Here is a 14,773-nt window from a genome sequence, read left to right on the forward strand (position 1 = left end):
GTTGTTGTGGGTAGATGGTAGCCTGGCTCCGCCCGCCTAAGTACTTCCGCTCAATTTGAATTTCCCTTCAGTACTAGGTCTGGACCTGCTGTATGTAATTTGGTTTTCTTGTGCCGCCACAGCGGCCACCAATCAGCGAACAGAGGGCGTGTCTGAGAACAATGACGATGAAGTCGTACGCCAGTTTGAGTTGTTGTTGTAGGTCGGTAGTTGATTTACAATGTGCAATTTTTCCCTGATAAATAAAATTCGACGAACAAAACCTGCAGCTGTCGTTGACGGACATTTTCGTGCAGACGCGCAAGGTGTTTGGTTTGTGTACAACCTGCGCGTGATTCCCGGCGCATGACATACGTCACAACCAAACGTTAGCGATTGGTTATGGCAGATCCAGAGTGGCACTGGGCAGATCCAATCATTTTAGACTTCGACAGACACCCGCCTTCAAGTGAGTTAACGTTTGTCAATTAATGAGGTCCAGACTCTCTGTACAAATGAAATGAAATGAAGTGAAGTACGAGAGTCTGGTAGAACCAGGCTAGGTAGATGGTGCTCCCACACGTATACAAACTTTGAAATAAGTCTGTACATGATTTTTTGAGTGAGATACGCATTTCTGGAAGCAGCCGCCTCCAGCTACCGAGCGAGTCAGTTTCGGCGCCCCCTCCTACGTAGGTACATTTGAATATTACCTCCCACTTCCCCACTCCCCTCCAATCAGAGCATCGCTAAGATTTTGTGGACCAGCGGACGAGCAGCTCCGGCGGGGGGAACTCGGCGCTAGCCTTGCAGCTAAGCTCCGGGAGTACAATCCCTTTCTCTGGCGCCGATGCGACTTTCCGTCTCGTAAACGGTCGTTGCCATTTGAAACGGTCGATGCCATTTCCGAACATTTCCGATTGCGTCCGCTCTCCGATCTTGAATTCCGAATGCTTCGTGAAACGGTCGATGCCATTTCCGACCATGTCCGATTGCGTCCGCTCTTGGAGTCAGTTAAAAACAGCACAGGGTGGAATGTTTTTTTCCGCTCAGTTCAAAGTTCAAAGTACTTTATTTGTCATTGCCACAAAGACAACGAGACAGTAGAGGCAACCAGACTTACACAGCTAAATAATAATAAATAACAATTAATAAATAGTTCATAAATATCATACATAAAATAATAATAATAATAATAATAAAAATAATAAAAGCAATACATATTAAGGTGCATCAAGTCTTAGAGTGCAGTCCATGGGGGGCAGGGAGGGCTGGGCCGGGGGCGGGGGGAGATGAAGGGGGGTGGGGAGTGGGGTGGTCAAGCTGTTGAGGAGCCTTATTGCACAGGGATAGAAGCTCTTTGCCATCCTGGAGGTGCGTGCCTTTTTTGATCTGAACCTTTTCCCTGACGGGAGTAACAGGAACAGATGATGCCATGAGTAATTATGAAACTATCTATGCCAGTCATACATAATGATTGATTGAATAGAGGAGACCTGGGACAGTTGCAACACTTTTTGCTATAATGGCTCTTTTGCTTAGCAACCATTTGAATTTAAGGGATGATATTTGAATAAAATAAACTTACATCTGTCAGCTATTCATCAATAAAATTTAAGGATGATTACCTTAAGTACATTATTCACAGTTGGCCTTTGAATGTAAGATGCCAACAGCAACTGTCCCCGTAAAGACACCCATGATAAAGACTGATATGCTCGGATATAAATAACAATAATCGGGTTAAATAACTTCACATGGTGTGTCTGGTGTGTTTCCAGCATTCGTAGTGTTGATCAGCAGATATATAGTCCGCCAAGACGTTGAGGTTGCTTAGCAACCAGAGACTCTGTCCATGCAAGTGAACGGAGCGTTCCCTCTTCGTCATAACTATCAAACCAACCATCCTTCACATTCACCGAGCGAACATTATGAAAGTAAAATGCACATTTCTCGTTAAAAATGTTTCCATAAAAGCATTTAATGGCGTAACTATGTTACTATTTCCACACAGAATAAAGAAAGATGTCGGCCGTATGCTTCTGTCCAAGCTCACTACTCTCTGCCAGTGACGTCGGGTCAAGCTCAACGCTGATTGGGCAACGCGGCTAATCAATTCAAGATCGGAGAGCGGACGCAATCGGAAATGTTCGGAAATGGCATCGACCGTTTCAAATGAGTAATGGTGCGTTCGAGTATTCTCTGCGAGCCGACTCGGATCTCGGATCGGACGCCACGCCCACACTAAAATCGTTTTATTATGTTTTGAGCGTAGGTCGTCGGAGAAAAACATGGACGCCAACCGGAAAGCTATTGTTGCGGTAGCATTGGCCGACTACTACTACTATTTTCATTTATATTATTTCAGGACTACGAAATAATATAAATGAAACGGTGCGTTTTCACCGTACGAAAACGCAGCCATTTGAACTTCTACAACTTTCACTTCATTTCATGTTTCAATGTATCTTCTGCATATGTAAGTTATTACAGCAATACGAGTGATTGAAATTGCGATTTAAACCACCAAAGCGGTCCAAACACAATGAAAACAGTTCACTGAATGTCACACTGGGCGCATCCATCTTCAATTCTATCTCGGAAGCCTCGCTCGGTCACCGCTGAGTTCAAACGAGATGGCGAGATCGACTTCCGAGGCAAAGGGGCGTGTTTGTGCGTGTCGCTAGGCAACGTCCTCGGAGCTCCGAGACGGATGGATATTAAAACGCACCATAACCCCTGACTGCAGCTCGCAGATCGAGGAGCTAAATGTGGGCGGGCTTAAACGTTTAACTCCGCCCACATTTAAGGAAAATTCCGCGCAGTATCATACGTTCTCCCGCTTTCGAGCGGAGGAGCTAAATGTGTGCGGGCTTAAACGTTTAAGCCAGCCCACATTTAAGGAAAATTCCGCGCAGTATCATGGACCAGACGGAAATACGTTCTCCCGCTTCTGTCTTTGGTTTATTTGACTTAGCTAATATAATTGTGTACGAGTGTACGAAATAATATGTGTCTATACTAAAAAAGACATTTGAAATGACAAGTTAAAAGTAGGAATGTCTAAGTCTATCAAATGCATGAACCCTTTTCCATATTACCGGTAAGTCATTGTGCTGTGCTGCAGGCACGTGCAGAGGGGGGGGCTATGGGTGCCCGAGCCCCTGCCCTTTTCCCTCTGAAGGACCAAAGTGCCCTTTTGAGTGGTCGTTTAAATTGTCAATGCTTTGTAAAATTACACATGAACAATTAAACGTTAACATGTGAATCAATTATTCGAGTATAAAAACTTCAACGGTAATGATATAGAAGTAAAGTTTTTACTTTGTAGCCTTGTTTACCGGCGCTCAGTGCGCTGCTGCCGCTGAGTGACGTCATAGGCTATCAACGTGACCTTTCACAATTTGCCTGCCTGCAAGATGCGCTTGTTGTTTTAAGAGACGGTACAACGCAGGGTAAGATCACTACAGAGTCAGACACAGACAGTTGTTTCCAAAACCATAAAGTTGATAATGCTAAATAAACTGTAACAGTTATCTAGTTTTGTAGTCTCATTTTGAAGTATAGGCCTATGTTTGCCAGCAAAAGCTTTTCAACAAGCATCGTTTTAACTGACCTGTGAAAGTGGCTACCACTCGGTTTATTTTCTATAGCCTACCAGCTAGCTATACAGCTAACCTATCTGGGAAACCTTTTGAAATTGCAAAGGGAAAGCATACATCGTTATATTTAATCTGTATACTCTGTAGTAACTACTTGGCCACATGACATGGCCAAATCCGTTTCATGTCTACTCTGTCTCAGTGTCTCTGGCAGAACGGGGTGAAATTGGTTTTATATTCGACATTCGTCGATTTTCCGTGGTTGTATCTGTAATAGCGTCAAGTGCTTAGGGACCGTCAAAAAAGTGCAACGTAATTTTTTTCAATTCTTAATAACTCACTCGAAATTCATCCTATCAACATCAAACCACTTCTGATGTGTTTATGTACTCGTTTTGTAGTCCCCACTACCCCTCATTCTAAAGAAAGACTTTTAATTGTTTTTAAAAAATGCAAAAGCTTTCAGTGCATGTATTGCATCCATATTTAAGGCTTTATTTTTAATAGCTCACTTATTTTTATAGATATCAACAACAAACCACTTCTGATTCGTTCATAAACTCATTGTGGAGTTCCCACCACCCTGTGTTTAATAGAAAAACATAAAAAAATTAAAAGTCACACGTATACATTGTGTATAGTTAGGCTAATTCGTATTCAAGGCTTTTATTTTGTAATAGCTTAATTGTTTTGATAGATATCAACACCAAACCACTTCTGATGAGTTCATGAACACACATGTGCCCTTTTTTTAATTTGAGCCCCTGCCCCTCAAAGGGTCTCTGCACGGCCCTGCTGTGCTGTTCTGTATTGATGTTTGAGAATGTGCTGCCGGATCTCCGCCACCAGATGGCGCCCGAGAGGATAAAACCATGGGTTAAACGTTTAGACCCGCCCACATTTAGCTCCTCCGCTCGAAAGCGGGAGAACGTATGATACTGCGCGGAATTTTCCTTAAATGTGGGCGGAGTTAAACGTTTAAGCCCGCCCACATTTAGCTCCTCCTCGATCTGCGGGCTGCAGTCAGGAGTAACCCCTGACTGCAGCCCGCAGATCGAGGAGGAGCTAAATGTGGGCGGGGTTAAACGTTTAACCCCGCCCACATTTAAGGAAAATTCCGCGCAGCATCATGGACTCAGACGGAAATACGTTCTCCCGCTTTCTGCAGAACTCAAGTGCCCCTGACTTCAGCCCGCAGATCGAGGAGGAGCTAAATGTGGGTGGGTCTAAACGTTTAACCCATGGTTTTACCCTCTCGGGCGCCATCTGGTGGCGGAGATCCGGCAGCACATTCTCAAACATCAATACAGCACAGCACAGCACACAGCACGATGACTTACTGTTCGTGTATAATGTACACGAACAGAGAGCGGCAACTTACCTCTAGGCAGAAAAGCGCGCAGTATCATGGACTCAGACGGAAATACGTTCTCCCGCTTTCTGCAGAAAGCGGGAGAACGTATTTCCGTCTGAGTCCATGATGCTGCGCGGAATTTTCCTTAAATGTGGGCGGGGTTAAACGTTTAACCCCGCCCACATTTAGCTCCTCCTCGATCTGCGGGCTGCAGTCAGGGGCACTTGGCAGTCAGGGGCACTTGTTTCAAATGGCAACGAACGTTTACGAGACGGAAAGTCGCGGCGCCGATCTCACCCCGCCGGAGCTGCCGCCAAAGGGAAGTCGGGAGGAGGGGACATGGAGTAAAAAGGGATTGTACTCCTGGAGCTGAGCTGCCGGACTGCCGCCGAGCTACCCTAGCCGGAGCTGCTTGTCCGCCGGAGCTGGGAGGCAGTCCGGCAGCTCAGCTCCCGGAGTCATGGCCGGCGATCGGCATAGGCGAGCTAGGCGACCGCCTAGGGCGACAAATGCGTTGGGGGCGCCCTCTGGTGGCGCCCTTAATTAAAAAATATATCAATTAAAATATACGACGCGAACGGAGAAGCGAGGGGGCGCGTGAGCAATTGTCAGGGCGGCCCGAAACCGTCAGCGTGGCGGCCCGAAACCGTCAGCGTAGCACCCCCCCCCCCCCCCCCCCCCCCAAGTTGATTTCGAGTCGCCTAGGGCTCCGAAACGTCCAGCGCCGGCCCTGCCCGGAGTACAATCCTTTTCTTCTCCATGTCGCGGTTCATGGAGACTGGAGAGTCAACGCCGAAGTTCCTTCCCCCCAATTATTTTCAACCATGCCAACCAGATATCCCCATACGAGTCTTTACTTGTGGAAGTACCAGAGACGTCAGAGACAGTCTTTATTATTCGTAATATCTTCCGAGGCGTACATAGCTTTTGGCCGTGATATTAGATAGATACATAAATACCCGTTTATAATATTATTATTATTATGTTATATTATATTATATATATACAGCTGCAGGAGTCAGCAAACGGCAACAATCCCTTCTCCTCCATGCTGTGGTTCAGTCTGACAGCTCATTGGTCAATGGGCAGCAGCTAATTTGCATCAAAGCTACAGACACCATAAACAGCGCATTCTGTAGGGATTGAAACAGGGGAATAGCGGTAGACGACATTTTCTTTCCTCAAAGCTATTTCCAGCAAACAGCTTCAAAAACATGTTTTCTGGAACTCAAATACTATGTTTACTTGTTGGGAAAACACCATAAAAAAGTCTGAATTCTGACTTTAGAGTCAGAACTACGGGTAAATTACAGGAAGGCCTCTCAGAATTCTGAGAAAAAAGTCAGCCCTAATCCTGCTCCAATAGTACGAGATAAAAAATAAAGCACATTAATTTGAATGATTTTAGCTTGTGTGTGATTCATTTATCGCTGGCACGGGTCTGTTCCTCTTCCGTAGCTATCGGACGGCTGTGCACAGAGAAGGATAGATTATATGATTGGCCTATAATTTAAATAGGGAACTATAAAACTCTTTTGCAACGATATTTTCGGTCATTTCGGTTTCGTTTCTGCTAACGGACGGCTGTGCACAGAGAAGCATGGATAAGTTTCAGAGAGCGCTCAACTTCGTCAAAGAACAAACCAACATAGGATGTGGTTTAATAGCCCTGCTGACAGCTGGAGGTGAAAAGATTTTTTCCACTAATTTGTTCAAGTGCCCTTGCAGCCAGTTGAATTTTGCATATGGCATGATATTCCTCATGGTGCCCGCTCTGGCACTCTTAGTAATGGGTTACTTGTTAAATCAAAAAACTTGGAAGTTAATGACAGGACTATGTCTCCAAAAATCAAAATTATGCCAGTGTAAGAAGTTATTGGCCCGTATAATAGTCTTCTATCAGATCACTGCCACAGCGGTCGTCGCACCTTTCAGCTGGATTGCAGTGGCACTACTTGACGGGAGTTATTTTGAGTGCGCCATTACGGGCTTAAATGTAACGTTATTCCAAAAGCATCTATGTGGCGACGGAGTCAACACGGATAAATGCCGACAAGAGTTGCATACATTTCCCTGCGGTGGATCAAGCCTGTCCAAAGACAGTGTCCTGGCCAAAGACAGTGTCCTGGCGAACATCCGCGCTGAGTCGCAGGTAGGCCTATTAAATATGAACAATAAATACGTATATTTTAATTGACTAATTAAGGGCGCCACCAGAAGGCGCCTATGCCGAGCGCCGGCCCTGAGCCCTAGACAAAAGCTGTCTTTAAAATCGGAAATGCCTTTGAGTTTCATCTAGAAATCTGCCTTGTAGTTTAAACGTTGACATGCCTTTCAGATTATCGGCTGGGTGCTCATCGCCTCCATCGTTTTGTGCAACCTGGCGCTGATGTGTTTTGCTCGATGTCATTCGCCCGTCAGCTTCCACCACCTCAAATTTTGGCAGATGTACAGGCAACAGGAGAGCAACCTGCTGGAGACCTACTCTGTCCAGCACGCCAAAGAACTTGCGGACAGAAACGTGAAGAGCTTCTTCCAACAGCAACCCCCAGATAACATGGTGACCCCACCGAGCAAGGCTTGGCAGAACATATCCTCCTTTTACAGGTTCAGACCTAATGAACACTTCTACAGCCCCATGCACGAGTACGTAGAGCATCCTGACCCCCGTGCGTCGATCAGGTCACATGGTCCGTGTTTGGACAACCCCTTAGTGCTGGGTTTTGTGGATCAGGGTGTAACGGGCATGTGAATAACAAGCATGGCATATTAAGGAAGCATAAAATACAACTAAATCGGCAACAGGAAATGTGTGTGGTGCTGCCTGCTGTTTGCACGTTGCGGTGTACGCTACTAAAGTTATAGACGAGGCAGCTTGGGGACTCAACCTGTAGTGCACTTACCGTGAATTAAAGTGTATTTTCTCCAAACCAATTTCACAATATTTACTTGCCGAGAATGTAATAGGGCTATAGCTTATTTGTAATTCAGCTTTGCTTCACCACCAGTTCTTGTTATTAATAATAATAATCATGTGATTAAACATGCTTCTTTTCACAGAACACGTTATCAATTGCCCCAAGACTCCCATTTATTATTTGATTATGTTTTGTTTATTATGTTTGTTTTAACGTTTATTTTCTAATTGATTTAATTGTGCAAAGAGCCTGGATGTTGTGTTGCTTTGGTTGGCTTTTGCTTTTCAAATTAACATTATAAGGAAGTGGCTCTCTGCTTGTTCACCTGTTGTTTGCCTACCTTTGCAGGAGAGGGTTATCAGCTCCGCCGAAGGTTTAGCCTGCAGGCTTTATATTGCAAACCCTTTTTAGTCAGGCATACTGTCTCTCTTCGCACACTGGGAGATTGACTTTTGGTTTCGGTCTTTGTGCCTCTTGATTGTAGTGTAGTGAGTGAATAGTTTTGATTGTGCTGTTTCAGTGTTACGTTTGGTTTCATCTTGTGTTGACTTTAGAGTCAGAACTACGGGTAAATTACAGGAAGGCCTCTCAGAATTCTGAGAAAAAAGTCAGCCCTAATCCTGCTCCAATAGTACGAGATAAAAAATAAAGCACATTAATTTGAATGATTTTAGCTTGTGTGTGATTCATTTATCGCTGGCACGGGTCTGTTCCTCTTCCGTAGCTATCGGACGGCTGTGCACAGAGAAGGATAGATTATATGATTGGCCTATAATTTAAATAGGGAACTATAAAACTCTTTTGCAACGATATTTTCGGTCATTTCGGTTTCGTTTCTGCTAACGGACGGCTGTGCACAGAGAAGCATGGATAAGTTTCAGAGAGCGCTCAACTTCGTCAAAGAACAAACCAACATAGGATGTGGTTTAATAGCCCTGCTGACAGCTGGAGGTGAAAAGATTTTTTCCACTAATTTGTTCAAGTGCCCTTGCAGCCAGTTGAATTTTGCATATGGCATGATATTCCTCATGGTGCCCGCTCTGGCACTCTTAGTAATGGGTTACTTGTTAAATCAAAAAACTTGGAAGTTAATGACAGGACTATGTCTCCAAAAATCAAAATTATGCCAGTGTAAGAAGTTATTGGCCCGTATAATAGTCTTCTATCAGATCACTGCCACAGCGGTCGTCGCACCTTTCAGCTGGATTGCAGTGGCACTACTTGACGGGAGTTATTTTGAGTGCGCCATTACGGGCTTAAATGTAACGTTATTCCAAAAGCATCTATGTGGCGACGGAGTCAACACGGATAAATGCCGACAAGAGTTGCATACATTTCCCTGCGGTGGATCAAGCCTGTCCAAAGACAGTGTCCTGGCCAAAGACAGTGTCCTGGCGAACATCCGCGCTGAGTCGCAGGTAGGCCTATTAAATATGAACAATAAATACGTATATTTTAATTGACTAATTAAGGGCGCCACCAGAAGGCGCCTATGCCGAGCGCCGGCCCTGAGCCCTAGACAAAAGCTGTCTTTAAAATCGGAAATGCCTTTGAGTTTCATCTAGAAATCTGCCTTGTAGTTTAAACGTTGACATGCCTTTCAGATTATCGGCTGGGTGCTCATCGCCTCCATCGTTTTGTGCAACCTGGCGCTGATGTGTTTTGCTCGATGTCATTCGCCCGTCAGCTTCCACCACCTCAAATTTTGGCAGATGTACAGGCAACAGGAGAGCAACCTGCTGGAGACCTACTCTGTCCAGCACGCCAAAGAACTTGCGGACAGAAACGTGAAGAGCTTCTTCCAACAGCAACCCCCAGATAACATGGTGACCCCACCGAGCAAGGCTTGGCAGAACATATCCTCCTTTTACAGGTTCAGACCTAATGAACACTTCTACAGCCCCATGCACGAGTACGTAGAGCATCCTGACCCCCGTGCGTCGATCAGGTCACATGGTCCGTGTTTGGACAACCCCTTAGTGCTGGGTTTTGTGGATCAGGGTGTAACGGGCATGTGAATAACAAGCATGGCATATTAAGGAAGCATAAAATACAACTAAATCGGCAACAGGAAATGTGTGTGGTGCTGCCTGCTGTTTGCACGTTCCGGTGTACGCTACTAAAGTTATAGACGAGGCAGCTTGGGGACTCAACCTGTAGTGCACTTACCGTGAATTAAAGTGTATTTTCTCCAAACCAATTTCACAATATTTACTTGCCGAGAATGTAATAGGGCTATAGCTTATTTGTAATTCAGCTTTGCTTCACCACCAGTTCTTGTTATTAATAATAATAATCATGTGATTAAACATGCTTCTTTTCACAGAACACGTTATCAATTGCCCCAAGACTCCCATTTATTATTTGATTATGTTTTGTTTATTATGTTTGTTTTAACGTTTATTTTCTAATTGATTTAATTGTGCAAAGAGCCTGGATGTTGTGTTGCTTTGGTTGGCTTTTGCTTTTCAAATTAACATTATAAGGAAGTGGCTCTCTGCTTGTTCACCTGTTGTTTGCCTACCTTTGCAGGAGAGGGTTATCAGCTCCGCCGAAGGTTTAGCCTGCAGGCTTTATATTGCAAACCCTTTTTAGTCAGGCATACTGTCTCTCTTCGCACACTGGGAGATTGACTTTTGGTTTCGGTCTTTGTGCCTCTTGATTGTAGTGTAGTGAGTGAATAGTTTTGATTGTGCTGTTTCAGTGTTACGTTTGGTTTCATCTTGTGTTTACACCATACAACATCCCCACAGCACACATTGCACTCTTCCATGCACCACACTCACAACTGATACACTGATATACAGATTACATTTTATATTATTTCTAATAAATATTTTACTAATAAATATTTTACTAATATTTTATGAGTATCCTTTACTCATGTGTGGACTCGTCTTTGTTGCGTTCAATGAGTCTGGTTGCAACAACTTTAAACTGGAAGTACTTCTAGGGTTGTCCCTCCTTATGACGTCATCTAGTCAACATAGATCTTTCAGAAAACCAGATAGGCCGGCCTTACCACCGTGTTGCAACGCCGGTAAACCTGGGAGAGCAGTAGAGGGGAAGAAGGATATTTTTTGCTGAGAGGAAAAACAGTGAAAGCAAAAGGGAACTGACAACGGAGAAGTAAAGATGCAGTCGGAGTGAAGGCTCGGAACGGGTGAAGCAATCCTCCAGACTACTTCCTCTGAGAGCATTTGCAGAGTGGAAAAATGTGTTGAAGCGGCAGAGCAACGAGGGGAGGAGTGAGGCAGGAAGAGAAAAAGAGCAAAAGGGAGGGGCAGAGATCCACACGAGACAATAGATGAGATTTTGCCTTCAACACAGCCGAGGAAGACGGTGCAAGAGCAAGGGTGTGGACAATTTGTAGTCCTAAATGAAACGGAAACCTTTTGACTTTTGTTGATCTTTTTTGACGAAAAAACTAAAACAATCCACCATGGATAACTTCCAGATTGTGCTGCGCTTTTTCATGAACCAGAAGGCCACCATCGGCTACAGCTTCATGGCCCTTCTAACCATCGGCGGCGAGAGAGTGTTCTCCATGGTCTCCTTTCAGTGTCCCTGCAACCACGACCAGAACTTTGCCTACGGGCTGACCTTCCTGCTGGGCCCGGCCGCGGTGCTGCTGGTCATGGGCCTGTTCTTCAGCTCGCGGATGTGGAGGCTCTACACAGGCTGTTGCCTGAACCCCATGAAGCTCTGCCCTCGGGGGAACTGCTTCCACTGCCTCAGGGTGTTCCTCAGTATCTCTTCCGGTGCCTGTGTGGCCCCCATAATGTGGCTGTGTGTGGCCCTGCTCAACGGGACCTTTTACGAGTGTGCCGTCAGTGGCCTGGACGAGAACCTAGTCGTGGACCTTTTCTGCAAGAACAAGACGCTGATATGTCGCGAGGAGCTGGCCCGGGTGCCGTGCGACCGCTCCAAACTTAGCAGGGATGAGCGAATAGAACTTCTGCTCATGTTTAGGGCCCAGTCACAGGTGAGAGATGCTCTCCTTGCCGAGGAATGTCCTTCATTTCTCATGATATCAGCCTCCTAAGGTTGTATCAGGACATCTAAACAAATGTTTTTTTTACCTTGTCATTTTTTGTTATGCACCATTGTGAACCAATGGGTTGTCTAGGTACTCCCACTATCAAATTTACAATTCTGATTCACACTTCTCTTATTAAAGATGTCTTATACCCTGTTAAACTTGGGCATGTTAACCTCTTGTTATTACTACTGTTGCAGTTTTGTTTTGAACGTGTAGGACCCAAAGACAAAGTCAGAACTCAAAGCACATGACTTTATTAACTACACACCAGTACACAGAAGGTGTACACATTCACAGCATGGCACACAAGTGACAACATAGTTATCATTTAATGTTGCAACACGCAAACACACACACTGGACTCTGTGACACGCTGCACTTCATCGAGCATATATTTTCATGGATGAAAACATAAATAAGGACAGCAAGGAGAGAAGACTGGTGCCTGTATGTACCAAGAAATGTTCACGTGGTTATGGCCATTATGTGTTCTAATTTTTCCACTGTGTTTGTTTATTGCGACGGGCAGATCCTGGGATGGTGTATCATCATCATATCGGCCATCTTTGGCTTGCTGGGCACATGCTACAAAAACTGCCGCTCCCAGGTGAGCTACCTGCAGCTCAAGTTCTGGAAGGGCTATATCGAGAAGGAGAAGGAGCAGTTTGACGTCTTTGCCAGCGATTACGCCTCCAAGCTAGCTGCCAGGAATCTACACAGCTTCTTTGAGAACAAGGACCCCGATCCCTTCCCCTTCCCTAACCACAAATCTTGGGAAGAGATCTCCACCCTGTACTCGTTCTCCAGGAGTGAGCAGTTCTACAGTACCCTGCAGAGGTTTGTGGAGCGAGGAGACCGAGACTTCAGCCCAGAGAAGAGATCCGTCTTGGACATGGACTCCTACGGCATTGAGATGGCATAGAATCAGATCTGTGCTTATGCCAATGCTCCCTTCCCATTGAATAAGACGGAGACAGACACATGGATTATGCTATTATGGCAGTACTAATTGCCTATTGTTTGTGCATGTATTACTCAGGGGGATGCCTTTCAAATGGGTTGGAATCCAACAAAGGGGGCTCTAAATATGTTATTACCAAAGAATGCAACGGAGGAACATTTGCAGAAAACAAGACGGGACATTTTCAGTTGAAATGGGCCTCCTCTTAGACTATTTAAGGGCTTAACCACTACTATACAAAACAAAGTATCTCTGTAAATTGCTACTGATATGAAGAAATGATAAATGAAGATGCTCTTTTTATTTATATATGACCACTGTTGCCTGTTGTACAACATCTGGATCAGAAAAACCATATGTACACTAATCAGTGTTTTAAAATACCTTGTATGAGGTCTACGTTGCACTGTCTTTAACATTCCTTGCTAAGTTGCAACTTGTTTTTGACATTTCTGCCTTGTGGAACTTCCATGCTTTTCCAATGGAATTGTTGCCCACCCTTAAAAGGGGGGATGAATGGAAACCCACATACCATGTAAGACAAAGAAAATAACCTGTCTAACAGCTCTTCTTTTAAAATAAAAACCAACCAACTATATGGTTGTCTCAACATGCTTTCACCATTTAGCATCTCGTTCTAATAAAGAAACCTTTAATTCATGTTTTGCATTCACTAGGTAACATCTGCAAACAAACAGTGTAATAGAACCTCAAAAAGTAAAAGATTAAGTTTGGGGGGGGGGGGGGGGGTACAGCCCCGTATGCGTCATCTTCGCTCCGTAGGATCATGAATGACATCATGTCTGTGGACCCATGGGTCTCCGAGGGTTTGATGGGAGTGGTTCGCACTACCCTTCTTTCACCCGCCCCAAACAAATCTTACAAGCTGCTTTGCTTACATTCAACATTGCCTGGTAAACCTTGGGGGCCAATTGCTCTGTCAGCTAGCATTGCTGCGCTTTAAAACCGTACTCCTTAAAACAGAGGTTTTGGAGTTTAACACGCAGCTGCGCACGAGGTTGAACGTGAATGCTGTGTAACGACTCGTACAGGATCAGCTGATTACTAGCTGACTCGGTTTAAACTGCTTGGAAACCGGAAGTACTCTTATTTCTAGTATACCCCAGCAGATGCAGTCTTAACTTAATGGTGGATGCATTTTGTGCTATAATTACCAACAAAAACTTAATGGGAATGTAAAGTGAACTTTAATATGATAAAACTATAATAAATAAAAACGCTTATAATGTTGACATATATTATGAAATAGTCTAGGCTACTTTTTGTGGAAATCTGAGTCTGGAATCTGCCCTCACCTACGTCAATCAATATACTACTTGTCATTGTTTTCTCGGTGTGTGTGTATGCAAACGTGATTACTTAATTCATTGAAGACTAACTAATAGGCCTATGCGAGTAATTAGGGTACACATTTCAATTCTCTGAGAAGGAGAGATAGAATCATGTCCATGAACATGTCGCGGATAGAAACTACAACGAGGAGCAAAAATTATATTTGCTGCACTGTATTTGAGGTGGAAAATCCGAGATCCAAGATCAAAATCCATTACAAATAATCTGTTCTTTGTAGAGTTTTAGTTTGGCACTTTAAGCAACTCCTATATTGTAGCCTGTATTGTACTGAAGGCCTATCTGGTGTAATAAGTGTAAATGAATCATACCTATTAATAATAATTCATAAAACTAATTCTGTGTGTGTGTGTGTGTGTGTGTGTGTGTGTGTGTGTGTGTGTGTGTGTGTGTGTGTGTGTGTGTGTGTGTGTGTGTGTGTGTGTGTGTGTGTGTGTGTGTGTGTGTGTGTGTGTGTGTGTGTCGGTTATGATGGAGCCTTGTTTCATCCTGCAAACTGGTTTAGTCTCCTCTAAAACCACGTCAGTTTCGAGATTAGACTAACAC

The 14,773-nt window shown here is 44.4% G+C and overlaps 3 protein-coding genes across 3 annotated transcripts; all 3 read left to right on the forward strand.

Annotated features, from left to right (window-relative positions):
- The first annotated feature begins 6,141 nt into the window (after positions 1 to 6,141).
- Positions 6,142 to 8,367, forward strand: LOC130392066 (calcium homeostasis modulator protein 6-like). Its single transcript, XM_056602488.1, has 2 exons — positions 6,142 to 7,087; positions 7,274 to 8,367. The coding sequence occupies exons 1-2, from the start codon at positions 6,536 to 6,538 to the stop codon at positions 7,685 to 7,687; spliced, it is 966 nt and encodes a 321-aa protein (XP_056458463.1). The 5' UTR covers positions 6,142 to 6,535; the 3' UTR covers positions 7,688 to 8,367.
- Positions 8,368 to 8,633: 266 nt separating this feature from the next.
- calhm6 (calcium homeostasis modulator family member 6) lies at positions 8,634 to 10,681 on the forward strand. Its single transcript, XM_056602487.1, has 2 exons — positions 8,634 to 9,271; positions 9,458 to 10,681. Exons 1-2 carry the CDS (start codon positions 8,720 to 8,722, stop codon positions 9,869 to 9,871), a joined length of 966 nt encoding a protein of 321 aa, XP_056458462.1. The 5' UTR covers positions 8,634 to 8,719; the 3' UTR covers positions 9,872 to 10,681.
- A 209-nt stretch (positions 10,682 to 10,890) lies between these two features.
- LOC130392067 (calcium homeostasis modulator protein 5-like) lies at positions 10,891 to 13,571 on the forward strand. The gene is made up of 2 exons (XM_056602489.1): positions 10,891 to 11,838; positions 12,425 to 13,571. The coding sequence occupies exons 1-2, from the start codon at positions 11,296 to 11,298 to the stop codon at positions 12,815 to 12,817; spliced, it is 936 nt and encodes a 311-aa protein (XP_056458464.1). The 5' UTR covers positions 10,891 to 11,295; the 3' UTR covers positions 12,818 to 13,571.
- The last annotated feature ends 1,202 nt before the right edge of the window (positions 13,572 to 14,773 follow it).

This window comes from Gadus chalcogrammus, chromosome 11 (assembly GCF_026213295.1).
Source record: "Gadus chalcogrammus isolate NIFS_2021 chromosome 11, NIFS_Gcha_1.0, whole genome shotgun sequence".
NCBI lineage: Eukaryota > Metazoa > Chordata > Actinopteri > Gadiformes > Gadidae > Gadus > Gadus chalcogrammus.